At 39.4% G+C, this 27,404-nt stretch overlaps 1 protein-coding gene across 8 annotated transcripts in view; it reads right to left on the bottom strand.

Moving 5' to 3' along the window:
- Window positions 1–27,404, bottom strand: part of SOX6 (SRY-box transcription factor 6) — a 528,984-nt gene that overhangs the window by 172,804 nt on the left and 328,776 nt on the right. For all 8 annotated transcript variants that reach the window (XM_080912300.1, XM_080912306.1, XM_080912305.1 and 5 more), the window contains exon 6: window positions 2,323–2,495. In XM_080912300.1, coding sequence (XP_080768426.1) covers window positions 2,323–2,495 — 173 coding nt within the window. The remainder of the gene's footprint in view (window positions 1–2,322; window positions 2,496–27,404) is intronic.

Below are 27,404 nucleotides of genomic sequence, written 5' to 3'. Positions count from 1 at the left end.
CTGGGCTACAAAAAAAATACTACAAAAATTGTGGTACATTTACACAATGGAACAGCTAACAGAAAGAATGACCTTATGAAATTCTTAAGAAAATGGATGAATCTAGAGAATATCATCCTGAGCGAGATAACCCAGTCACAAAAGAACAGACATAATATGCAGTCACTGATAATTGGATACTAACCCCAGAAAGCTCGGAACACACCAGAAACAACTCACAGACTCTGTGAAGTTCAAGGGAAAAAAAAAAAAGAAAGAAATACTAGTCATAAAATACAAATCCTGGTAAAGTCTGCCCCTGAGTAGGGCAAAAACCTTTCCTAAAACAGTGGGGCCTGCTGCCTAATAGATGGGAGTCAGCATTCAGCTGCTCTCTTTGCCTGCTCACTGCACACCTCACACTTGACTACAGCCTCAGCCTCTAAAGAGGTTTTTTTCAAAGTATGCACTGCCAAGCAGAGAGGCATGGGAGCCCAAGAAGTCCCGGAAGGACCTGGTTTTATAGTGCTTTGTGCTCAAGAGTTACTCTTTCTACCTATTTCCATGAGCCAGGATTCAAAACTGAGCTACATTGGGAGTGAAAATGGGCGGTGATGATGCCAGTCTCTCCCAGCTTCGTCTTCCGTCTTCCTCCCTCACCTACAACAGGAGAAATACCCAATCATGCCATCCTGAATAGAAGAACAATAGAGTAAGACTCCCTGATACTGTTCATGGTTTCTGGTGACAACTGGCTCATACCTGAGGCACAGTGCTGGTGCCTCTGAGCAATTTCAGTTTGAGAACTGGGATAACATTTTCCCAGAGTTTAGGGTCCATAGGAAAACAGGATTTAATCAGGTTAGGATAGCCTGCTCTGGCTTGTTGCCTCTCAAATTAGAAACAAACCACTCACTTTGCAGCTCTAGGTATGGACGCTGGAACCTTTGAATATTTATTTCCCCTTAGCAAACTGGTGAAAGACCACTAGGCATCTAATATTGATGGTCCCTCGTAAATGATAAAGTGCTGCCTAGAAATGCATCGGAAACACCACAGCGCAATTACCATCATCCACTCTACACACATGGGTTTGACACAGTGAAGTATGGTACATAAGCACCATGTGGCTCAAACTCTGAATTTTATTTGCCAATCGGTTGAGCTACATGCTCGCTTCATTGAGCATGACAACCTAGTTTTAAGTGTCATTTAATTTTCATTTTGAAATATAATTACAAAGTGTTCACTGTAAGATATCACTCGTCTGCAAATGTGTCAAGATTAATTTGTGCTAGCTTATTCACAAGTGTCAATAGTTAATTACTGTGTCATCTCTGGATGGCTAAATGACATTCTAACTTCTGATTTTTTACAGTGTTCCTTTATGTTATTTTCCATTAGGGGCTGAGTCCATATTCCTACATGTGGGCAAATACTCAAGCATATAAAATACCAGACGTCACAACTCATTAAAATCAACAGAGCATATACTGCTCTATATATCCCTGTAAAATACATTTAACTGAAAAGATAATTCCAGTAATAATGTCAGATTTTTAAAAACTGCACATTAATTTGGGTCTGTCTGATCTAGCCCGTAAGACACTATGCTATAGGATCATTGTTATATTAATTCACACTGGGAGACAAGAAAATCATTTGTAAAGATGCTTCATTTTCTAAAAGACATACATTTAAACTCTAATATTTTTGCTTAGCTCTCATTTCTGAGTCAATCAAGTCTAGTTCTTGGAGGAGCCATGTACGAATTTGCTTTCAATGCCTCACTTCACCCACACTATAGAAAGAGACTGTAACTCACCATCCAGACCAACCAACTCTCACATGGTGAGGGGTGTGATGGAATGATTATCGTAGGAAGGTAAGCACAGGCCAGGCAGGGCTATTTGGGAAGGAATGAGCACTTTAAAGTTGGAGGAAAGGACAGTCACTGGGCCAGTGAGCTGCAATAGTCCCAGCGTGTTTCTAGAAGAGAGGCCTGGAGTGTTCTCTGGGTGACTCTGTAGATGACTATACCTATGTACTTCAAACCGTACCTTCCAAAAGCCATGTCTGTCATCCGCACTGCTGCCTACAGTGTATTTTTTTTTTTTGCCCCCTTGAAGACTCTAAATTGCTAGAAGTTTCCCTCCTCTCTTCATCTTTCCCTTCCTCCCTCATTCTCGTACTCTCTCTTCTCTTTCCCTTGTCTTCTTTTGAATTTTCACAATTTTATTTTCTGAAGAAACCCTCAAACAAATAGGTCGATCAGTGTGACTGCTGGCTGAGCTTGGAGCCCACCCCAACATCTCCAGTTCCCTGGCTCCTTGTGAGCTTCACCTGTTCTTGCTGCTGGCGAGCAAGGTCCATTTGCTGCCTCTGTTTCTCGATCTGCGATGCTGCCAGCTTCTTCTGTTCATCGTGCGCTGCCAGGAGCTGCTCCCGCAAGCTGATCAGCTGGGTGATCATGGTGGACAATTGTCGTTCTTTTTCGGCAAGGCTCTCAGGTGTACCTAAAACGGAAACAAGAGGAAATCTCACAAGCTTGAGGAATGTCTTGCAGGAATCAGAAAAAGAGGGGCCCAGTGTAGAAGGAGAAGTTCTTAGACAAGGGTATGGGACTGTGACTATTAACCCTATAAGTGCGAGTGTGCTGTGAGTGGTCAGTGCTCTCCATGCCCCGAGCTGTGTTGTTACCTACAATCTCCTTCCCCTCTAAAACCAAACCAAAGCAGAATGGCCTACCCATCCAACTCCTTCTCATGACACACCCATCCTTTGGGCAAACTGAGAAAACTGAGGTGTTTAATGATTTCTATGAGAGGGAGAAATATTTTCTTCAGTGGTGTAGCTACAAGTAAGGAGCCCCAGCTCCTGTCAATGAACCCTTTCCCGTGTTCCTATAAGTAACCCTAGTTAAACTCATTGACTTGCCCAAAGCTAAAGAATCAAACCAAACAAAGACAGGAAAACCCATGGGCTGGGGATAGGGGGACAAATTCAGAAGAGAAAGAAGATAGACAAAAGTGGGAAAGGCACAGCAGATGTAATAAGAGGCAACATCAAAACACACTATATACAGAAATGTTGTCATAAACATACTATTACGTAGAACTAATCTATGCTAATAAAAAACTTTAAAAAAGAAACCAAAGTTCTATAGTTCTGACCAATGTGCAGAAACTCTAAATATTTTAATATCCTAAAACTGCCCTTTCTTTAGTGGCATTATTAAGAGCAAGGACACGGCAGGTGTTCACCAAGCACTCTTTAAGGAATTTCCTAGTTGTGGTCCTCATAGGCTTTCAATTGTCAAAGGTCTGTCTGAAGTTCAGAGGTAAGAAAGAGGCCATAGAACAAGTTCTCCCAAGAGAAGCAAAACTGCCTTAGGTAAGAAAATATTAAGGTGTTGTTGTTGCTTTGGTTTGTGCTGGGGATCAAGCTAAGGTTTTCAGGTTTGTCCTCAAAGGCAACAATGTTGCTGGTGGGGCTCCTCACCCTGTTGTCATCTGTCACTCCTCAAGGGGAGAAAATAGGCTCAGAGGCTGGAAAGGCCGTGCATAGGATGTGCAGCTTAATGAACGCAGAGACACAGAGCACTTACGGTATGCGCTAATGGCACTGCACAATCTCTTCCGGGGAAATTGCACAGCTCTCTTAAGTAAAGGGACAGAATCCTTTTGTGAGACTAAATTAGAGCATTTTACCATGGTGTAAGATAAAGATTCCAGCCACTGTATTGGAGTCTCACTGGTTTCATTATAAAGAAGAGACCTATGCTTTGAAAGCTTTTCAGAAGATGCCAGCGACTGTCAAAGGGGATGAAGAGTGCCAGTTTTGTGAATGTGGAAGGGGAGACTTCCAGCCCCTGAAGCCCCCCCCCCCTCCACGCCAGCTAGGGAAGCACCAGAACTACCCAAGAGGCTAAAAATATCTTAATTATGTGTGTCCCTGTTTTCTAAGTGGACCCTGGGGAAAAAAATGTGTCTTCAGAGTATGTTGGCTAGCCCTTGCTAACATAGATTCTGTCAAGCTAAGACAGATGTTGACAGAATAAACAACCCAGGTAGTAACACTTTTGGATTTTAATAACCAACTCAAGTTTTAAAAAAAGAAAAAGAAAAAGAGCTCCCTGGTTGACCTGAAAGGGTATCTATAATCAAAATTAAAATATAAAAGTGAAGTACAAGAAAGGAGACACTGAGTATGGAAATATACATCAAATCAGAAATGGCTCTTAGAAATCATTAAAGAAGAAAAATGGGTTTTTATTTCACCAGTAGGATTTTAGGTTTGGTTAGAAAGAAGGAGGAGGAGGAGGAAGAGAAGAAAAAGGAGGAGAATGAGAAGAGGAGAAAGAAGAAAAAGGAGGATGAGAACAATGAAGAGGAGGAGGAAGAAGTTGTTCTTGACCCAGAAATATTAAATAAGAAAAATATAAATGTAGGTTGCCAGAGGAGATCCAAACAATATGCTTTCACTACAATATGCAGGAATAAGATGATACAGGAAAACTAAGGAGCTCATTTATTTACTGACTTCATTCATTTTAATTCAGTAAATATTTTTTGATGAAAACCATGTGCCAGGAACTATCTCAAATGATCATACTACTGAGAAACTGCAAGCAAAGCAAGTATGTTAAGGGAGGTTGACCCATGTTTGGACCCAAGTTTGAGGAAGGAAACATAGAAAATCAATAATTTAACAAGAAGAACGTGCATAAACAAGGTAAAGAGTGGGAGAACCTTTTGATCAAAGAACTTTCCAGAAAATATGAAATGTTACCACTACACGGGAACTACAGCTGAGGGAGGGCTGTGCGTAGTAGTGGACATGAGCAAGAACTTTCCAGAAGGAAAAACAAGACAAACAAAATAAGACAACATAGACTTGGGCTCAGCATGTGTGTGCTGGGGGTGCATGGGCTGTGGTGTGTCTCAGAGATTAAATAAAGGTGATTAAATATGAATAAGGAAAATAAAGGAAAGGGGCTAAAGAGGCAGGAAAATGTCATTCCACACAGAGCAGGTTTGATGAGCTTTCTCTCCATTCTGAGAATAATGCAGCATCACCAACAGTCTAATCAAGGAGGGCACTAGCCGTGGTATGGGGAACAAGCTGGAAAGTTCTGAAATCAATAAAAAACAGTGTGCACATTTTATTGCCTAGCTTTAATCCACTATAGTTTTCTTCTTATACTTGGCTTTATGAGGTGAGTTAGGAGGCTTGCCAAAACCTGTGCCAGCTGCCCTACCATTGTTCTTGGATAATAAAGCATCCCTCGGAGTGTTTTGGGTAAGAAACAAAGGCACTTAGGTTGGATTTGTTTATATTTTTCAGTGAAGATGAAATTTTCTCTTCTCCAGTTTTAAAGTCTTTTCAACAACGTTTCTTTCCACTTCCTCTTTCACTTGGTAAACAGAAAAGATGAGGTACTATTTAATAGCAGCTTCTTGTTCATGAAGGAGCCAACAGTGCTATCTATAAATGCTTGGGTAGCTCCATTATGTGACCTAAGTTTACCAAATAACACCAGTTAGATGAACCATTTTACAGAGTATAAAGACAGTGAAACTGTTTGATTGTAAACATTAAGTGTGATTTACAAACTCTTCCATTGCACTTAGCCATATTTTTAAGGAAAATAAAACAAGGAGACAGTAGTATTTGTAAGTTAAGGTTTCAGGTATTCATATAACATTGTCACTAGAAAAATGTCACATTTTTCCCTTAAACTTAAGTAAAAATTATCCATAGATCAATGAATTCATTGATAGGTGATAGGTAGATAGATAATTGATAGCTTATTGATGTAATAATAGAAAAGGTATAATATAGACAGAAAGATAATAGATAATTGATAGGTGACTGATAGGCATATATGTAGACAAATGGTACATAATAAATGATATATAGCTAGACAGATATAGATTGTAGGTGATAGATAGCTGGATAATAAATACCTAGGTAGATCTAAGTGATGGGAAGTAGGTGATTTCTGGATGGCAGACAAATAATGAACAGACAGTTGTTTGTACAGCTATGAGTCACAACAAGTGGTGCTGGGTGAAATGTAAAATCCCTATGTATATCCACGTAGCTACCTCTTGGGTTCAGATCAGGGAGTAAAACATTCAAACAGTACAATAGCTTATGTCTAAATGCATAGGTTGGAGGAGGTGACCTTTCCATTCCATAGCACTGTATATATTTGGCACAATTAATTTAAAGATCTGTATTTGAACCTATGCTAATAGATTTTTCCTGTTTAAATTAATGAAGTATTTACCTACCCTGCTAAAATAAAAATAATATCAAGTGTGAGTCATAGTGATCCAAGCAACATGAGAATCCAGGTTATTTTATTCCCAGACATATTTAGTTGGACAGATATTCCACCATTACAGAGAAACTAGAATGTTCAGAGTGGCTAAAAGAAGAAGCAGCCAAAGAGGCACACAGGACTCCTAAGTACAGTCAGGGAACATTAGGGAAGGCAGAGGTTTATAAGGTGCTTCTTCAATTAACTTAAGAATGTGTGGGGAAAGTCTTACCCTAAATTATGCTTTGAAAGTTGACCAAATCCGCTTAGATTAAATAAATACGTGATAGATAGATAGATGATAGATAGATAGATAGACAGATAGATAGATAGATAGATAGATAGACAGACAGACAGACAGACAGACAGACAGACAGACAGATAGACAGACAGATAGATGGGAGTCTGGGATGAGCCCCATCTCAGCGGGCCAGCAGAGGTCATCGCTTGCCTAAAGTCATCTGTTTCACATCTTCAGACTGTCTTAAAATGACTCTCTCAGACACACTGCCAGAAAATAGCCTCTTCTGCCTCCCACACAAAGCCAGAGGTAGTTTCATAAACCACAGAAAGGGAGCCAGTAAAAAAGCTTCTGTACACAGCTTTTCTCCAAGTCAGTGTGCCTGCTTTTATTGTGTGTCACACACAGGGTGCGCCTGGTGCTCCACCGTAAACTGTATCTATCCTCCAACTGCAGAGACGGAGCTGCCAGCTGCAGCACGGGTTCTCCTTTCTTTTTCCTTTCTTTCTTTTTTTCTTCCATGGGGTCATCTTTATCCCCAAACCACATCTGTCTTGAGTTTCTCTCGGATTAGTAAGGTGGATCAGTGCTCCCCGGGGCCTGCTCCAGCTGAAGTATTTTAATTTGACTAAACACCTGATTTATTTTATCTCTCCGATGAGAAAGGCAGTTTGTCTTAATAGAGCCTGTCAGCCCACAGCCCCATTCACAGCAATTTACAGGCGGCCGGGGACGCGGTGAGAGAAGAGTGCTACGATTCTGCATTTCACCCTCCTCTGGAAAGCACCTAAAAGCAGCTATTCACTGCTACTGCATGTGGCATTTTAGAACTGAATTAGCTTTTTATTCAAGTAACTACACTTGTTGTGAATAGCTTATCTGTAAAATTGCTACATTCACTACTGATTTTATTAACCTTTGGCTCTATCACAAAATGGTCTTCAGTTAGCAAAGACCTTTAAAATTGACACTTTTTTTTTCCTGAGGGGCCTTTATTCCAGTGACTTCAGATTTGCTGAATTTGATCCATTGAATCCTTTACCAGTTGTAGTTAAAATTTTGAGCCTCAATAGAAAGTCAATAGTGTGTAAATAAGGAAACACTTTTTAAAACGTAAATATGGTGGCAGTTTCCCTCATCAAAAGTTTCCAAATACTGTCTTCTATTTTAACAGTTCACAATCACCCCTCTAGCCTTCTTTTGGTCAGAATCTGAAGAACCCGGAAAAATTTAACTAAAATAGATAATTTCTTGTATAACTTTTGCAAACCTCTCTTCGGGCTCAATATCAAAGGGAGAAAAAAAACAAACTAAGTAAGAATTTATGTGAAGCAGTTAATTTATTTTTGGGTTTAAAATAGAAATCAAAAGTCATATTTAAGATTAATGTAAAGTTCTCCCCCCCCCCCACATCAGTTCATAAAAGTTAGCACTGTAATCTACCAGCTAATTTTGCCCATATGAAGCCCATATAATTACAGCTGGTGGCACTAGACAGAAGCTGGTCACTGGCAGGACAGGAAGGGCTGCAAGGCAGAGCCATGCGGGGCAGGGGTGGGCACTTTGCGCATGGATTTGCCTCGGCTCTTTTAAAATACCTTTAAGCCCGTAACTTCTAGAGCACAGGAATCTTTGTAAATAACCCCCTTTGGCTCTTAGTCGCAACGCAGAACAGTGCTCGCCTGAGAGCTAAATTTTTAGAAGAAAATGAAGAAATGTGCACAGCAGTTGAGTGGGAGACAGAGAGAGACACTTGTAAAGAATGAGGAGGTAGGTCAGAGGGAAGGAGAGAGAAAAGGTAGGGGAAAGGCCCAAGTTGGGGGGGGGGTGGTTGAAGACACAGACAGACAGACAGACAGACAGACAGACAGACAGAGAAGCAGACAGACAAAGAGAGCAAACTAAATTAAATTCTGTGCATTTCTCTGTATGCTTTTCCTCTCTAAAGAAACGAGGGGTTGTGTTGTTAAAGTACTATTTACCAAGTCAAATAAAGCCAAGAGCAAGAGGCAGCATCTAAAGGGAGGCCAAGGGGCTTCAACATGAAACGAAGCTAACCAGCAAGCTTCGTTAGATTCCTGTGCAAGTTGCTTTAACAGACCCGACCTGCAGTCAGGGTGAAATTACAGCTCCACAGCTACAAATGCCTGCTCATGGTGTGATGTCGAGGGGTGCAGAGATGCTGGAGTGGGTTCCACTGAGGACAGACTTTTCCACACCAGTCCTAGAAGGATTAAAGCACTTAACAGGAATTTCAAAGTGACACCAATCCAGGATCTCAGCCAACAATCCAGAAAGATTTTAAATTAAGTTGAAAAGAAAAGCTTTTACGAGTCAATTTCCAGGTCAGGTCTAATTGTTTTAAAATGGATATTGTTTGAGAAGAAAGCTAAAAGTACAATGCCAATCATGAAAGAAAGCCACATTTGATCTCTCCTGCCCTCAAATAACCTGGTCAAGCTGCTGCCTCTCCGGCTGCAGCCCTGCACACATCAGATGGGCTGTGATGTTGCTACTTCACAAGCCCAGTACATCATTTAGCCCTGGCCTTTTTGATGGAATCTTTTTTTAAATGTCACAAAATAGGGCATCAAAAAGTCAACAAAAAATAAGCAGGGTGAGGTAAGGAGACACAACACACCAGAAGATTCCTTGATAAAGTTACTCTCTTAGGACTGCCTGAGAAAGGACCCCGTCCCAAGGGACCAGCAGATAATTGAGTCCTGAACCCAAGAGCAATTTAAAAAGCTTTCTACTCTAAGGGCCCCAGCACATCATAAAGATAAAGGATTTCAGAAAAAAAATCCAGCAGCACAAAGCCCTCTATTATCTTATCAGGCTTTGGTTACAACAGCTGAACCAATAGGAACAAATCCTGAATGACTTTTTTCAAAACAGCAGAACACTGGAATTGCTTTGTTTTCTCCTCAGTCAGCTATTGTCATGGCTCCATATGCTCCCATCCACTCTTCAGTAAATAAAAAGTTTAATAAATGCAGCAATTGTGCTCTTAGGAATGACCTCAGGAGTACCACACAGGAAACTGGCCTCACGGATTGAGACAGAGGCTTTTCTTTCCCTCCTGTTAAATATATGAGAATTTCCTTTTCAAAATGTAAAGAAATCTAATTGAAATGTCTTTCAAATTTACTAAACAAGAGACAAGGAGACCCCGGTACTTCCTAAATGAAGAGCAGTCTCCTGCCTATGCCAGGCACACTCACCTCTCCTTAGCTTCCCTTCTTCCTGGCTGTAAAAGGAAGTGTGTTTCCTGGATCAACTGAGGTCTATTCATGTTGCAGATCCTAACAGAGCAAGAACAATCCATGGAACTCTGCCATCTGGGCTCCCAACCTCACAGCTGGGCACCAGCCCATTGTCCTTTATTATCCAATCTTTTGGGGTCCGGAAATGGAGGCATCCTGACACATCTCTTCCTCAGAAGGAGACAAGCTGCCATGGCGATGCTGCTAGGTGTGTGTGATGGGCGGTAAGGGCTATGCCTCCATAACCCACACATAAAGAATAATAACTCTCCTTTTAGAAACATGAGAGTCTCTGCTGCTTTGTGGAGAACAATGAACCATTTTGTTTCAATCACCAAGTTTTGCAGACTTGGCTTCTTTGGATAGTCCGTCATATCTAGGGCTGGGAAGGGAGGAGTGAGACAGACAGCCTATTAAAACAGCATGGCCTAAACATCACATGTGCTACAGCACTAAAGTGCCATTGTCATCTTCAGGTCACAGATGGGCAGCTATATCTGAGAACCTAAATAACTTGACCAACCCATGGAGCAGTTGACTGGACTGGAATTCAAGTCTCTTCATTTCTAATCCACACATGTTCAGAGTTAAAGCTACCATTTCTCTACAGGCTGGAAATATGATCAGGGAATATCTAGAAGTGAAGAGTGAAAAGCAATGTTGTGAGGGGCCAGGGACCACTACCTGCTAACTAGGAAAAACAGACAACCTAGCTCTTTCATACTTTTTTAATCTTTTAAAGATTTTTTAAAGTTATGTATTTGTGTTTGTATGTGCACATGAGTACAAATGCCCCCAGAAGGTTCAGGAACTACAGTTACAATCAGTTGTAAGCCACCCAGAAGGGGTTCTAGGACCTAAACTCAGGTCTTCTGCAAGAGCAGTATATATTCTTAACCACTGAGATATCTCTCTATTTTCAGAAACTGGTGTTTTTGAGAAGAAACATATAGCTTCTCTTTAAAAAAAAAAAAAAAAAAAAAAAAAAAAAAAAAAAAAAACTTGTAAAAAAAAGTTTAAAAGCTGTACTATGAAATCAAGTAGCCGAAGAGTTCATCGATGAACCTTGACAGGGTGTCAATGTGAAAACAGATCTTGACATTGAGTGACAGGTCTAGAGTTCTTCAAGAAATGAGCAGCCTAGCTCGCATGGAGACTCTCTACACACTTATTTTGAAGCATACCCTCTTTCCAAACAACATATGGCCTGCTGGTCCCAAGCCCAGACACAGTGATTATGCAGGCCACGGCATTCTCCAACATTCTCCAACATTCCAGATACAATATTTACAACACCCATGAACGTCTGAGAACGTCTCAAACATTTGCATATGTCAAGTGCCAATGTGCTACTGTATTGGATGTTAGGCTGAGACAAGTGCTAGCCAAGAGGTAGCTACATGGAGAAACCTTTCCTCAAAGTCTGAAAACTCCTAGGTAGAATTGAGGTTGGAATAATTTATGTCAGCATAAGCATACATGTACACACACACACACACACAAACACACACACACATACACACACACACACACATACACACACACACACACACACACACACACACACACATGCACACACACATTCCCCAGCTGTATTTGTAATTTGTCTGATGTAAGTCAGGACAACTCCTGACATAGTCCAACTTTGCCTGTTACACAGTAAGAATAAATTCATGGTAGAGGACATGCATTTTTATTCTTCTTTATGTTCTGTTTGCCTGATTTTATGAATATGTATATATGTGTCAATGGTGTGGTTATTGCATATTACATGCACATGAAAGAGAAGATATGTTTTCTTATGTAACCATATGTGGCTGATAGTTTCAGGGTTAAATGGGTGAGCACCTGACCTAGTAACAAGCCATTCATGCATCTCACCAATTGCAAACTCAGATAATGAGTCTGCAAAGGCTCATACGGTTGCCAAACTTTGCTTTTTCTTCCATTCTTGTTTCACAGTTAAATATAGATGGGTAAATACATATGTTCTTTTCATTATCAGCTTTGACTGATGCTATCTTCTGGTTAAAACAAGTCTTCTCATTCTTGTTATACAGAGACACACCACATTGAGAATGCTCCACTGAAGGTTTTTTTTACTAGAAATTCATAATTCACATATTTAGAATAAAGGAACTAATGTATGTCAGAGACAGAAAGAAAAACAATTAAACCTGGATCCAGAAGTGACCAGGGGTCTTTTTTCATAGGACATTGTTGAACATGCTACACTACAATATGAGAAGACTATCCAGAATCTTATCAAACCTTTCCCTATAAAAACTAAATTAAGAGTTAATGTATGTTTGTTCAACTTATAAACAATAGTTTTATATTCTCATAATAAGACATTCATTCATAGGTACATAGAAAGCCAAATTTCAGCTCTTAAAAGGATAATTTAATATTATTGTAGATTCCAAAGAGAGCTTGGAAAGAATTTCATAAACTCATTTTTAACTTTAAAATATTCCTGGTTTTATAATTGTCCTATCAATAAAAAGAGATGATTTTGACTAATGTTTTAACATAATGGTGACATATGAGTGTGCAAGACAGAGGAACTTCTGAAACTCACAGAGAATAGAACACGACAAATAATGTAGTGGGAAAAGCACAACTCGGTGGTAATGGACATCTCATCCAAAAGAGACAGAAGTCTGGAAGGTAGTAAGAGTGTTTAAAGAAGTTGAATTTTAAGTGTAGACTTTTCTAAGATGGCGTTTGAGAACATGTAAACCTCAAATACAGCTGTGAACAGCCACAGACAGACATTCTTGGTCCCCAGCCCAAGTTTAAAACCTGCTCTGTTGACCAGTGCCACACAAATGGGAAGGTTGGTAAGCAGGGGAGGACAAGCCATCATAAGCTACCATATATACTCCCCACCTAGGTGCTAGCTCCTCAGAGGAAATGACTGTGTCACCAGCATCCCTGAGAAAAAACATGCAGATGCTATACACTGAGTCGGGCTTCTTGGCTCAGTAAAGTTGAAAGGACTTAGCAACCAACTCTAAATCACGAGTTTACAGAGCAGTTAGAGATGAGCAGTGGCAGCAGTTAACAACCCAGATCCAGGCTCTGAATCCCAGGAGTGACTTATGTGACTTTCTCACAGTCTGGGGACCACTGTGACCAAGTGAACCTACTGGTCATCTCCGTCACTGTATATGTAGCACCAAACTGAATTCAGAGAAAAAAGAGGCAACTTCAGGGTGTTAAACACTAAAGAAGTTCATGTTTAGGTTAATAAGTATTTCTGAGTACTTATGATGACCCAAGTCCCTACTGTGTGCTGGGGTCAGTCACATTTTTATCTGTAGTTCAACATACTTGGAAAAGGGAGAATGAGAAAAAGGTAAAAACATGTCCAAGATCACGTAGATACACTTTGTTGTGGCACTACTCTAAGCCACTTGGCCTATTCTCTGAGTCTCTCTCCAGGAAATTACAGACTTGGTTTTTGTTTTGTTTTTTTTTTTAAAAGAAAAATACAGATAACATCTAGTTATCAATGACATTATACATAGTACTCAAGAAGTGATTTTGTGTTTTTAAAATTTTAAATACTATAATTGTTAAATACAATAGTAATAGGTAAGATATACTTAGAAAAATTATATTAAGATCTATAAACATAAATGAGGATTGAATAAAAATTAACTAATTTGAAAATACTTGGGAAAATGTTATAACTAGGAATTTAATTTCAAACTATTTGAATGGTTTTGCCAAATAATTCTATGACTATAAACTAAGTTAAGTTAGAAGTCCCATTAATGGGAGAACTGTATGAATTACATAGTCTAAGCATTTAAGGTAAACATCCTAAAGGGTTTATATTATTGAATAAATGATTTCTAAATTCACTCCTTTCAATAAAATTGGCTTACATATCAACATCCTGAAGCTAGAGTCCAAGTTCTAATTCTTAATTACTCAGAAGGGGGAAAAACTGTTGAAAGAGTTAAAGTTAGAAAGCTTTAAAAGAAAATACAATTTATATGAGGAAATTTCTTTTTATTTAACATTTGAGATGTAAATAAAAAATAACCAATTTTTAAAAAAGAAATGTTCAACATCCTTAGTCATCAGGGAAATGCAAATCAAACAACTTTGAGATTTCACCTCACACCAGTCAAAATGGCTAAAATCAAAAACTCAGGTAATAGCAGATGATGAAGAGGATGTGGAGAAAGAGGAACACTCCTTCACTGTTGGTGGGATTGAAAGCTGGTACAACCACTCTGAAAATCAGTCTGGAGCTTCCTCAGAAAATTGGACCTGAGGACCCAGCTATACCAATCTGGGGATAAAAGATGCTTCAACATATAAGAAGAACACATGCTCTACCATGTTCATAGCAGCCTTATTTATAATAGCCAGAAGTTAGATAGAAACCAGATGTCCTTCAACAGAGGAATGGATACAGAAAATGTGGCACATTTACACAATGGAGCACTATTCAGCTATTGAAAACAATGACTTTATTAAATTCTTAGGCAAATGAGTGGAACTAAAAAATATCACTCTGAGTGAGGGAACCCAGTCACAAAAGAACATACCTGGTATGCACTCACTGATAAGTAGATACTAGCCCAAAAGCTTGGAATACCCAAGATATAATCCATAGACCATATGAAGCTCAAGAATGAAGAAGACCAAAATTTGAATGTTTCAGTCCTTAGAAGGGGGAACAAATTATTCACAAGAGGAAATACAGGGACAAAGAGTGGAGCAGAGACTGAAGGAAAGACCTCCCAGAGACTGTCCTACCTGGGGATCCATTCCAAGTGCAGCCACCAAACCCAGTCACTATTGCTGATGCTGAGACTTGCTTTCTGACAGGAGCCTGATATGGATGTCTCCTGAGAGGCTCTGCCAGATTCTTACTGATACAGATGAGGATGCTTGTATCAAACCACTGGACTGAGCAAGAGGACCCCAATGGAGGAGTTAGAGAAAGGACTGAAGGAACTGAAGGGGTTTGCAACCCCATAGGAAGAACAACAATATCAGCCAACCAGACCATCCCAGAGATCCCAGGGACTAAACCACCATCCAAAGAGCATACATAGAGGGATCCATGGCTCCAGCCACATATGTAGCAGAGAATAGCATTGTCTGGCATCAATAGGAGCAGAAGCCCTTGGTCCTCTGAAGGCTCTTTTCCCCAGTGTAGGGGAATGCCAGGGTGGTGAGGTTGGAGTGGCTGGGTGGGAGTGGGAGCATCTTCATAGAAGAAGGAGGAATAGGAGGAAAGACTGGGAAAGGGAGTAACATTTGAAATGTAAATAGATAAAATATTCAATTAAAAAGGAAGAAAAAAATTGGAAGAATGAGCTTTATTGTGATTCAGAGCTAACTAGACCTTGACATTGATCCATATCAGTGTTTCCTAACATTTTCAAATCAATATATCTATTACTTTATTAAACTAACTATAGAAAGCCAATCAGCTGAACAAAATCTCCTTGGCTAATGGAAGTATACAGAATACAGGAAGCAGACTAACACATCACATGTAAGCTTTTATGTGCCATCAGCAACCACATTTGAGAATCTAACTCTACTAATCAAGAAGAATTTTAATTAATGGAGTATTGGCAGTTTGTCTCCAGTTTAAACAATCTCAAGTGCTCTTTGACTCTATGAAGACAATGCAATTTCCCATCATGCTGACACATGCACAGAACATCTGTGAATTTCCCCCTAAAGTGTTGGCAGCTTCTTTCTGTCTCAGTGGTGTGCTGGGCTTTGAAAAGAACTCAGTTGTCATGCAGAGGTGATGTTTATTTTTTATGTTCCATGACAAAGACAATTTACCTAATTTCATTTTTTGGCAACAGTAGTGCATAAAACCATCTAAGGTTCTTGTTTGTCTCATAAGTTGCTCAGTCTAGGCTCTCCAGCTCCTACAACAGATTCAGGTGGGTGGACCTTCAAAAACTCTTTGTTGAAAATACTTTTGTCAGGTGAATTCATCCAGACAACATATCATCTAGGATAGGTTACTCCTTTTATGACAGGTGATGCCAAGAAGATTATATCAAATATATAACTGTAAGATTCAGGATACATGGTAAATCTGGTCATGGAGGTGCCCCAGTTATAACTTACTCTCAGTACTATTTTCTAAATAATAGCAAAGACATAAAAATAGAATCCATGGTTGATAAATAAATCCCCCAAGTCCCACAACATGCATCCGCATAGTTTGCAAACCTGAAATATGTATGGTGGAGTTTCATAAAATACATAGGCTCAACTATTTATTTCAAATATGTAGGAATGTATAATAAAGTTTATCATGTAACTATATAGGTGAATACGTAAATAGACAGATATGACTTATGTTTAAACTAAATCTACCAGTGAACCAGGTTATATAATCTTAGTTCCATGTCTTCTCTATTGCTATTAATTTTGGAGAGAATTTTAATTTAACATAAACATAAAATAATCTCTGGATTCTCATGAAAAGTGATTCCTCATTGCAGGAATTTTCAGAGTATATGGATTTTCCCCTTTTGGAAGGAAAAGATTTATATTTTTACTCAATAGTTAACTAGACAACAGGAAGCTGCCCATGTAAAATATAGTGATTGTCTATATTTTATAGCATTATATTAGTATAAACTTTAAGTTTGATGTTAAGTACATGAATCAAGTATAAATACATAAATAAATGTGACATTTACACTTGCTCCTGAAGATTCTAATCTCATAGGCATATAGAGTAAGGAAATAATAAAATACATTATAAAGACAGACTAGTCAAATGTCCCATCTAGCAAAAAAGGGGTAAAGCAAAAACTTTCATAATCCAGTGAAAAAATGGTACCAAATATAAGTGTGGCTTGAACTTAGAGTTCAAATGAGTTGTATTTAATAGCTTTTGAACAAACTCCTTATAACATCATCTCCTCCCTTTCTATTCTACATAACAGCATTGAAATATTTGTATACCAATTTTATTCCAAAGATTCTATAAGTAAATACTTAGGAGATAAATAGCAATACGACTTATGCAATGTCTTACCAACTCAAAAAGCAGCTCCGACATGATGAGCAGAGAAGAATGGCTGTGCCTTGCCTGAGCCCTAATTACATCTTCAAGTTCCTACCTCGTCATTTCTAACCTGTCAGACACTTCTAATAGTCTCAAAGATAAGACATCTGAGGGATCTGTATAAACCACAACAAGGAATAGTCAAGAGTGATGGATCTAAACCAGATCAAATTGCTTAAAAGGCTTTGTGCTAACAAACAAGCATAGAATAGCAAGGAAAACTACTAAACACACTTGGAAAGAGAAACAGTGTCTCCACCAGGCCTGGAGCTTTGTAGATTTGGCTCCATCACATCCTGGGTAATGTCCTAATGGGCTTGCCTCACGCTGTTAAGTTCATAGTAAGAAAGAAATTGTAGGAGGCAGTGGGAATACGTTTTTCAAATGAAAAAAGTCTAAATTACTAAAACATATATTAATAAATTTGAAGACTAGAAAAATAAAAAAAGGCAAATGGCTGAATTACTTCCACCCAGTCACTAAGTCCAGGCTCAGCACCTTAGGTTTCTTTTCCTTTCCTTCTAGAACAAATTCAATTAAATTCTAACTATTACCATTTGAAAACACTTGGTTTTCTGACATTCCTTTGAGCAAAAAATTAGTTGAGTCCAAGTAGAAAATGGTGCAGTTGTGTGTGTGTGTGTGTGTGTGTGTGTGTGTGTGTGTGTGTGTATGAGTGTAAGATAAACAAGAGAAACTCACACTGCAGGAGTTTGGGGCCACATGTATTCTAGACAATAAAGTCTACTTTAGATTCAGGCAAACGCACTTCTAAGTCTTAATTATCTTTGCAGCAAACCAAACTCAGTAAAAATCAAATGTGGGTATAGTCGTGTGAACACATAAGCCCATTCCTGAGCTAAATGTGAGCAACTGTGTAGATGCCAATCCGAGTTCTGAGTGCAGACAGGAGCGCAGGTGATGGAGCTGACTGCCACAGGCCCATCTCCACCTTTTCCACACATCCACTCAGCAGTCACTGTAACTTGGGTCACTCAGGAAAAACCAAGACATGTTTCTCTTGATGTTTCGAGAAACATACAGCAGAGGTCATCAGCAGGGTGGGGTGATGGCCTTCTTTATCTCACTATTCAAAATCAGAGCTGCAGTAGACAACCTGCCAGGCCACCAAATCTTCTAAGAAAGAAAACAATGCACTGGAACTGGTTTCCAGTATGAAGAGACTCATTTAGTCCTACTGATAAACAATCTTAAACAAACAGGTATCTTAAACTTGCCTGAATAGGTGCCAAATGAGACCATGTGAAAGCTTTAGTTTGCAGTACAGTGAGGTAGGATGTCATGATCTTGGATAATTTGTTCATGAAAATCAACCAGACACAATAATAAGCCAAACACTGAGAAGGGCTGGCAAGTGCTTTGAAAGCTCTCATATTGTTAACTATAACCTCCATTTCGTAACACAGATACCAAAAAAATAGTAATGTGTTGTAATAATATCAAAATTTAGCTAATCCACAATGTATATATCCCAAACATCAAAAATACACAATATTATTGACAATTTTGTTATTTTAAAAAAAACGATAATAGTTGATTCCGATTTCTCCACCAATTTACAAATGATGGGCCACACCAGGAGGACATATGCTGTATTCACAGAATATAAAGCCAGACCTGAAATCTTAACTCAAACCTATTTGACTTTATAATTCAAAACACACACACACACACACACACACACATTAGTAGTATATGCTGATGAGACAGAGGCAGAAGGGTCAAAGTTTTCATTCAGAACCCACTGATATTTCTTTCCACGTCATGTTCGTATGTGGATTTGCCTGCGTGGGATCACATGTCCATGTGTGTACGTTCCTGTGCCCAAGTGTACATGTGAAGGCAGCCTGAGTCTGACTTCCGGTATCTTCCCCAGTCTGCTTCTGAATCTACTCATTGAGGCAGTGTGTTTCAGATGAGCCTGCTGCAGATGAACCCAGAGCTCATGGGCAGAACTAGTCTGGCTAGCCATTCTGCTCACAGGAGCACCAGTCTCTACCTTCCAAATGCTGGAATTATAGAAGGGGGCGCAGAATCTGTCTCTGGGGACATGAGCTCTTGTCCTCATTCTTGTGCATTGAGCATTTTAAGCACTGAGTCATTTCTCTTGTTCCCAAACATACTATTATTTTAGACAGGTATCTGAGAGCATTTTCTTCCTCTGGAAACTTTTGAAGTTTTCATTAGCTTCAAAGCACCATCTGACTAACTTTCTCCCCCAAATCCTCAGACAGGCCCCAGATACAGCAGCCTGGTGAGCTGCAGAGGAAGAGTAGGTATGGCTGTGAGTATAGTGGGCATGTTCTCACTGTCTGTCTCCACTGTAGCTCTCAGTAAGCCAGTAAGCTATCCACACAGACCATCATATACCTGAGATACAGTGGAAGGAACTTCAAGCAAAGAAATGCACTCCTCCAAACACTTCCCACAGCTTCCCATACTGACTCCTTTGCCAGATGCAGATAAGTTTAAAGCCTATCTTATCTATTTGAAAGTAACTGCAGTCTTTTTTTGAAAACCATGCCTATCCAGTCATAGACTAATAAAATCACTGTTGGAAAGAACCACAGGATCATTAAACCCCACATTTTATAGGTCAGCTAAAGGCAAGAAAGGGAGAGAGGCATTGCTGATACCATGTAGTTAGCTAGCTAGAGCAGAGTTGGGAATAGAACCAGGGCTCATGTTCATATTGCTGGGACTTGAACCTAGGGCTGGTGTGTGCCAGGCAGCCTGTAGCAGGCCTTGTCCCCAGCCCTGGAGATCAGACTCCTTAGGTCTCAGGACAGATTTTTCCCATCATCACATGCTTTTCGTTGTCATTTTAAAATGAAGTTAAATAATTTAACTTTGCTAACCATTTTCCTGCCTTAAAAGCAATGTGGCTGCTTTACGAAGTTTAGCAGATTTGAGTTTCCCAAGTATACCATATAATCTATCAATGAAATGCCAATCAAATGACAGAACAGTTATGAGGGGGAAAAACATGTCCAATTATACCAAGGCCTTCCCTCTAGATGCTAGAGTCTGGAGTCAGTATGAAGGTCTTCCATTAGTCTGGTCTTGAGAGATTAATCATAGTTTGAATAAAAGGCATATAGCAAAGTCAGATACCTAAAATACACATATAAACCTGTTTTTATAATATTACTTTTTTCCCACTGTATTGACCTTTGCCTTGATGGTGTGAAGGTAATGGTAGATGAAAGCATCATGTGTCAACATGAGTTAAGGCAACAGCACTGACCTCCGACAGTGCCCACCGATGCCCGGGAGAAAATAAGCTCACGCTTTATTAACAGGTTGGCTTCTCTTAAAACTTCTTGATAAATCAGTACAATAATTTACTTTTTAAAGTTTAGTTAGGAGTAGACGTTATAAAATAATGGGAATAACCAGATGAGAAATAAATATTTCTGCCCTCACTTTTAAGGGACAGCATGAGGAGTCTAGGCACCTCCCAAAGCTCTGGTGAAGCTGACAGGGGAGGGGGTGGAGGGTTGCTTGCAGCTCTGCCACTGGGTGGAAACAAGTCACATTTATCTAGTAGTTTCCTCTCCTCCTACAGCACAGCCTGCTTCTATTTAAAACGACAACAAATAAAAACTACTTAATGGCTTTGGTGTACAGTGAATGTTTATCAGTTCAACACATTCCATACTGTAGTCACATGAGCTTATATGAGACATCTACAGGGTTGTTTTGTGTTTTCATTTTATATAAACCATATAGCAGATATATAATTTTGCAGTTTTCATTTAATGTTTCCAAACTTGTGCCTGTTGGTTTTAGTAGCTCTTTCCCTGTGCTAATGGTTTGATTGCTATTAAAAAGCTATACTAGAAGAACATTCTCCTGTGTAAACAGAAGTTTCTACAGTTTAGAAATCCACCAACACGGAATTGTTCTCGTTAATGCAGAGAGTGGCTTACTTTCCTGAAAGTGCTTCCTTCCTATGCTGACTGCTGGTCTAACTGACACGGTGCAGTGTCTGTCTGTTGCTTTAACTGTCTTTTCTTCAAACAACTCCTTCTATGAAGTGTCTATTTTATGTTGAACCAGTTTGGACCTAGCAAGAGGTATTGGTCACATTTATTCTGATCCCATGACCCTAGTGCTCAGGTCTGTCAAGAATTTTCACCAAAGACAAAAAGCAGCACTTTGAGCATAGGAATTTTGAGTATTTTTCCCCTAGAAGTTATTTTTAACACTGGCATCCTCATTGTTTAAAACCTCTTCAGGGTACTGCTGGGCTTTGGTGGCTTATTTTATTTCTAGACCCTAAATCTAGGATAAGTGTCCTCACATCAGCATGAACAAGAAGAGAAAGAAGTACCATGTGCAAAATGTCTCTGTTCGGTGTTAGGAAGGCAAGCCGGTAGAATTTAGGAGATCCGAGCAAAAAGTAGAAACCTACAAACATTCTCTGCCTTGGAGTTCTGTTTTCTTTGAAGAGAAAACAAATATTCTGTGCACTCCGCTTCCTCATTAGTGTTTTCCTTAGCATGTCTAATCTCGTTCTTTTACTTTGGACACTTTAACATCTGACACATACTTAAATATACATAATCAGAATTAGATACAATGAACAATGCATGCATAAAAACCACAGTGGTCGATGGAAGCTGTCTAGTTGACAGTTTGCTTTTTATTTAGGATGCAGGAATGAACTTCCCATCAGTTATTGGCCGAGATAACTTAGTCAATGTGTGTCCCTAAGTGCACTCACTCAAGAGGGACAGGCTCTACTCCACTGCTGCAGCCTTGTGTCTAGGTATAATTCGTTCTAGTGAGAACGAAATACATCTTTGTGTAAGTACACATTACGATCACCTATTTCAGAACTAGCCTCACATAATAAAACCCTTCTAGCAAAAAAATTATTTCCAGAAACCTAACTAAATAATATTATTTCTTGGCATCTCTGCAGTAAATTATCACAGACATATCTTGCTGAGGATTCTTATCTTCCATCTAGATTGTACTAGAATGTCCTCTAATGACTTTCAGACTATACAGGAATACTGTTGAGAAGACTTTCATTCTGTAGAACAATGCTATACAACAGAACTTTCTATATAATGGAGATGTTCTACCTGTTTGCTGGTCAATATGGTAGTAACTATCCAGATATCATAGTTAAGCACTTAAAATGTGGCTGGAAAACACAATTTTAATTTTGGTGACTTTCTATCAGTTTAAATTTTATTAAATAGATATATAATGTTAGTAGCTTCTGTATTGGGTAACAGATCTAGAGTTTTCTAAAAAACCTTTCCTTTTATCTAGTTCTAAACAGTGCTTTCTAAGTATACAAAGTAGGTAGCCAGAACTGGGAAATCTCACCACAAGATAAGGGTATATTACTCAAACACTATAAGCAGTGAGTAATTTTCCTTCTTTTGTGTTGAAATTCTGCACACATGCTGCTCTGTAGCCCTGTGTCTTGTGGCCAGGATTTCATTTTCACCCACTAGCTAGCCTATGGCTTCCCAGATGACTTAGTGCTGTGTTCCCAACTCTCCTAACTTGTGTCCTTGGGCATCTCCACTTGGTCTTAGGGTGTCTCCGCCACAATAACCATGAGCCCAGGCTGCTAAGTTATTTCTCCATCAGGACATGTTATATCCACTTCCAGATCCATGGCTAGGTGTCAAATCTATGCCTCTAAACTCATGTCTGGCTGTATTTTCTCATCTCCCCAAAGTTGAAACTTTTAATGAAAATTGATGCAGATAATTTGATTACGTGATTCTCACTGTTCTACACAATACAAACATCCTCTGAATTTGCTTGAATCCAAACTGGTCTTTCCTAGAGCACTACCAATCCTATTGTTTTGTTGAGCGAAAGAAACTAAAACTGACTTCTAATATATCTTCAGAGGGAGCAAAAAATTGTATTACAAATATGAAGATTCAAAGAACCAAATAATTAACAGCACCTGATGAGATAGGAGAACTTGGAACAGAACTACAAAGGGTTATTGTTGCAGAGAGATGGCAATCTTCTCTAACTGCTTCTCATAGTTTTAACTTAATAATTAACCACAGCACAATCTGTTATTAGAATTCTGTTCATGGTTCATAAGGCTTTGCAGTAAATACAGAAGTCCACATGACATTGTGCTAGAAGTCTAAAAACTCCAGAAGCCTCACCAGCAGCCAAAGTGTGTAGCTTGTGCTCTATTAATTGTTCTTGTGACATATCCATACATCCTTCATGGCAGAACTGCAGATCAGCTAGTCCAGAAAGCTAGAGCATACTGTACAACGATGCTATGCAAGGAGACAGTGCAGGTCTACTCTGCAATTAGTAGCAGACAAGAAACCCCAAAGATACGGGTACTCTAAGGGAAGCTAAGCATTTCAAACCTAAAGGATCAACCTAACAGAAAAGAGAAGTTTATACTCATGAGATTTTTAATGAAAAAATTATAGATAAAAAAGGATATAGATGATCTCCAAATTCTCAAAACAAGTAAATGCATAGTTCCTGTTGTGATGTCATAGCCAGGATGGTAGTAATTGTTGCCTGTTGTTTTGGCTGCCCATCTCTGTTCATCTATCTGACTGCTTCAAATTCTAGTTTGAAAGAGGTGGTAAACACATGAAAAAGTGTGACCCAGTGGCTTCTGGGTGGCCCAGTAGGGGCCAAACTGCAGAAAGGAAGCTCAGGAAAAAAGGACGCAGCTTAGCAGCAAATACACCTTGATTCAAACCTCAAAATGGCTGGTATTTTCTTGGTGTCTGAAGAAAACCATTTTTTTTTTCTTCCTGAACCCTTATTTCTCTTCAGTAAAAGAAAAGTGACAATACCCACCTCACAGCCTTGGCTTGAGGATTGTGTGAGGTAAAACGCAATGCACTATGACACAGTATGTGATTAATGTTATTGCTTGTTACTGTCAGATTTTCTGATCTTGGTTCTAAGTAAGTGTTTAAAAGAAAGACTTTTGGGGACAGGAGTGATGGCTCAGTGGTGAAGAGTACTTGCTGCATTTGCAGAAGACCTGATTTGATTCCCAGCTCCCACATGGCAGCTGACAACCATCTCTAACTCCAGTTACAAGGGATTCAGTGCCCTCTTCTGGCCTCTTTAGGCACTACACACATGCACTGCACAGACATACATGCTTGCAAAGCATTCATACACATAAAATAAACAATCCTGCCTGAGCAGTATGAAATATGAAATCATATAAACCCCAAAATAAGCACTGCATGGGGATCTGTGGGTTGAGTGAAACTCTACAAACACAGTCCTTGAAAATCAGGAGAATGGGTGACAGGAATTCTAAGGATCCCATTCAGGCTCTGAATCTTATGTTCAATGGGAAACGTTTTGCTCTGGTTGGCAAGAGGGCTCAGATGATAAAGGTGTTTTCCATCAAGCCTGACCACCCAAGTTTAAGCCCATGGACCCACATGGGAGAAGGATAGAACTGACTCCCACAAGTTGTCCTCTGTCCTACACAAGGGCACCACATGGCGACTGCCCACACACATTCTCACCTTCTATTTTCTCCTTGAAACAGAACACAGTGATACAGAATGCCTCCTCAGAATCCTTACTGCTATTTTACTTTTTACACTGAAAACGGATGGTGTTAATTCATGTACTATCTCATTGAAGCTCATCAGTCCTTCCGATGTTATTTCAGATGAAAGTCTGTGGAAAATGCTCCTTCAGATCACAAAGATCTCTTCCCCAGCTTCCTGACAACAAAACTGAATTTAAACAGAGTCCAGGCACAAGCAACAAGCCTTTGCATAGACTGCATTTCCACAACCACCTTAAAGGGTAGCCTACAGCCTGTTAGCCACAGCAGAAAGACACACAGTGCACAGTGAGGGCTGGACAACAGGCACCATGCTTCCAGGCTAAGGCTCATTGGCACAAACCATGCCTGGGAAAATAAAAGGGCCCCTTTCAGTAAGCAGCAGAAAAGAAATCCAGGGTTCTTGGTGTATCTAAAAGCCCATGTTTAAGCAAAACCACAGGCTGGCTATGCCCATTTTGTTTTCTTTAGCTTTCTTAATAAACTTCTATTTACTCTCTCGTGATGTTACCAACTTAAACTTTGGGTCTCAGTAATTTCCCCGGTGTCCAGCCCTACAGACTGTGTAAAGTGCTCTTTGTGAGCCTCACTGTCTTGCAGCCCCAGCACCAGGGCTGAGGATCAGAACAGGAGAGGTGGCCTCACTGACAGTGTCCAGATAAAACAAGATATTTCAGAAACACGCACAGAAGCTGAAAGTTGCTGTGAACTGAAGTCAAGGTAGTAAAAACTACTTGTTCACAAGATAGCCAAAGGTATACCTCGATGCACTCCCAAACTAACACATAAATCATCATCTCTGTCTAAGACTTGATGAGCCAGTACTGAAAATGTTCAGGCTTCTTTTATAATCTCTCTCTTTCGGTAACCACTCTGCTTCTAACAACCCTTAAAATGAGTCAACTCCCAACAGAAAACTGAGAGCTCTCTCCAGTCATTTCAGCTTCTGACTTGATTTGGAAAATGTGGTCAAAGCTGGGAGCCATGTGCACACACGTGTGGATTTGGTTCCATCCACACTCCTGCCCTAATTCTTGTGGCTTGGACTCCCTCCAGAAGCTCTGCCTTACTCTGTGGTTTGTGTTTGAGATCCCTTCTCCTGATTCATTGCATACTCCTGATTGACAAACAGATTCAGATATGAAAACAAACAGTTACCTGCCTGTAATTGGTTTCTAACAGCTTTACTGTTGTAGTGCTTTTAAAACCACAGTGAAGTTGACACATGGAGACACTTCCTCCTCGGTTCAGGAGGGGCAGAGTAAGGCTGGCTTGCCTTCTGCCTCTTAGGTGTCTTGATTCTTCACCAAGATACTCTGTAACTTTGGTATACCTATAATCTATTTAGTTTATAAGCTGAGATATATGTTTAATTTTATATCCCACAAATTGAATTTAAGTAAGCAAACACTGGATTTTAGTTTTCTAGACTGGTAGGCCTTCTGATCAGATTCTGAATAATGTTCAAGAGAAAAACAGTCACCTGCTGTGATATGCACCACTGTATTAACAGATGAGATCAGACCAGAGTTCCTTACCTGATGATAGTTTGCACCATAAAACCAATGACATTCACAAAGCCCATCAGACTAGTTACAAGTACTACTAGCAACAATTGTAACTCTCTCTGAGCTTCAGAGTAAGAGAGCTGGGCTCACCATTTTAAAATTCCTGTGGAAATCAAATGTATTTTAAGTATCACCTTTGATTATTTAATCAGACAACTTGCATTTTGCCCTGGCTAATTTTGAAGGCTGATAATATTTTACTCATAAAAATAATTGTGCACCTGTTGTGATGGGAATCAGGCTAAACAAATGTGAACAGAAATGAAACTCTTTGCTATAACTGCAAGAACACAAATCTCTTATTATTACGTCAAGAAACCTATTTTTAAAGACATGGATGGATCTCATTTAGATCCAATCTCTTCCACAGATATTTAAGATATTTAAGAAAACCACAAAAGCACAAAGAACAAGTAGCTGGTAGAAAACATTGTCTGTGTTAAAGAAACGATACCTGTGGAATCCTACCTTTCCATCAAACCCTGCCTTCATCTGCCTTACTTCCTCCCCTGGCCAAACCATCTAAATGATGTTGAGCCATTTCTGTGAAACACGTCCTTTCCTTCCAGCTATGATCAAAGGAAAAATAAAACATGGGTCAGCAGAAACTCCACCCCTCTGGCTCCTTTCTTCTTTCAGACCCTTTCAGCATTAGAGGTCTTTTTCAGTACCCAAATTCTCTGAGCTTTAAAAGTCTGGACAATCATGAAGAGAGTCAGACATGGGCCTTTTCTCTGCGGTTTCTGTCATTTTGAACGGATTTCCTAAGAGCTACCAACTTGTGTTGAACTATTTAGTCCATTTCTGGGTGTAATCAATGCCAAAGTACTGAAAAGAGGCTCAAGGGAAAATAATTTATCTAAAGTTACAGTAGCTAAAATGTGCACTCAGTTATAGTGCTTCCCACTGACCCCACATGCAGGCAGTGTCACTGATGGTCTACCTTCCTGAAAGTTGTAAAAAAGAGGGGTTTTATTTTATGTTATTAAACTTGGGAGGTGTGTTCTTTTCAGTGTAGTCTCTATGCTAATTTCATCTTGGTTAATACAATAGATGTTTACTACCAGAGTTCAGAAAGTCAGTGAATTTTAAAAACTGACCTGAATTCTCCAGTTTTATTTTTCAATAGTTTAATGTAGACATTTGACTTGAAGGGGAAATCACAAGTGAATAATTGCATCAGATTTCCCCAGTGCATTAAATATGCACTCAGTGGTAATTACCAAGAATGGCAAAATTTTAAATGTACAGAGTAATGTACAAGTCATGTTCACCGCATTGGACTTTTCCATAAGAACAGCATTTGCACAGAAATATTCTGCCTAGTTTTTGTTTTGCTTTGCTTTTTCAATCCACACAAATGAC

Source organism: Micromys minutus, assembly GCF_963924665.1.
Source record: "Micromys minutus genome assembly, chromosome: 2".
NCBI lineage: Eukaryota > Metazoa > Chordata > Mammalia > Rodentia > Muridae > Micromys > Micromys minutus.
Note: the sequence above shows the minus strand (reverse complement) of the source record. Positions and strands in the feature narration are given on the sequence as shown.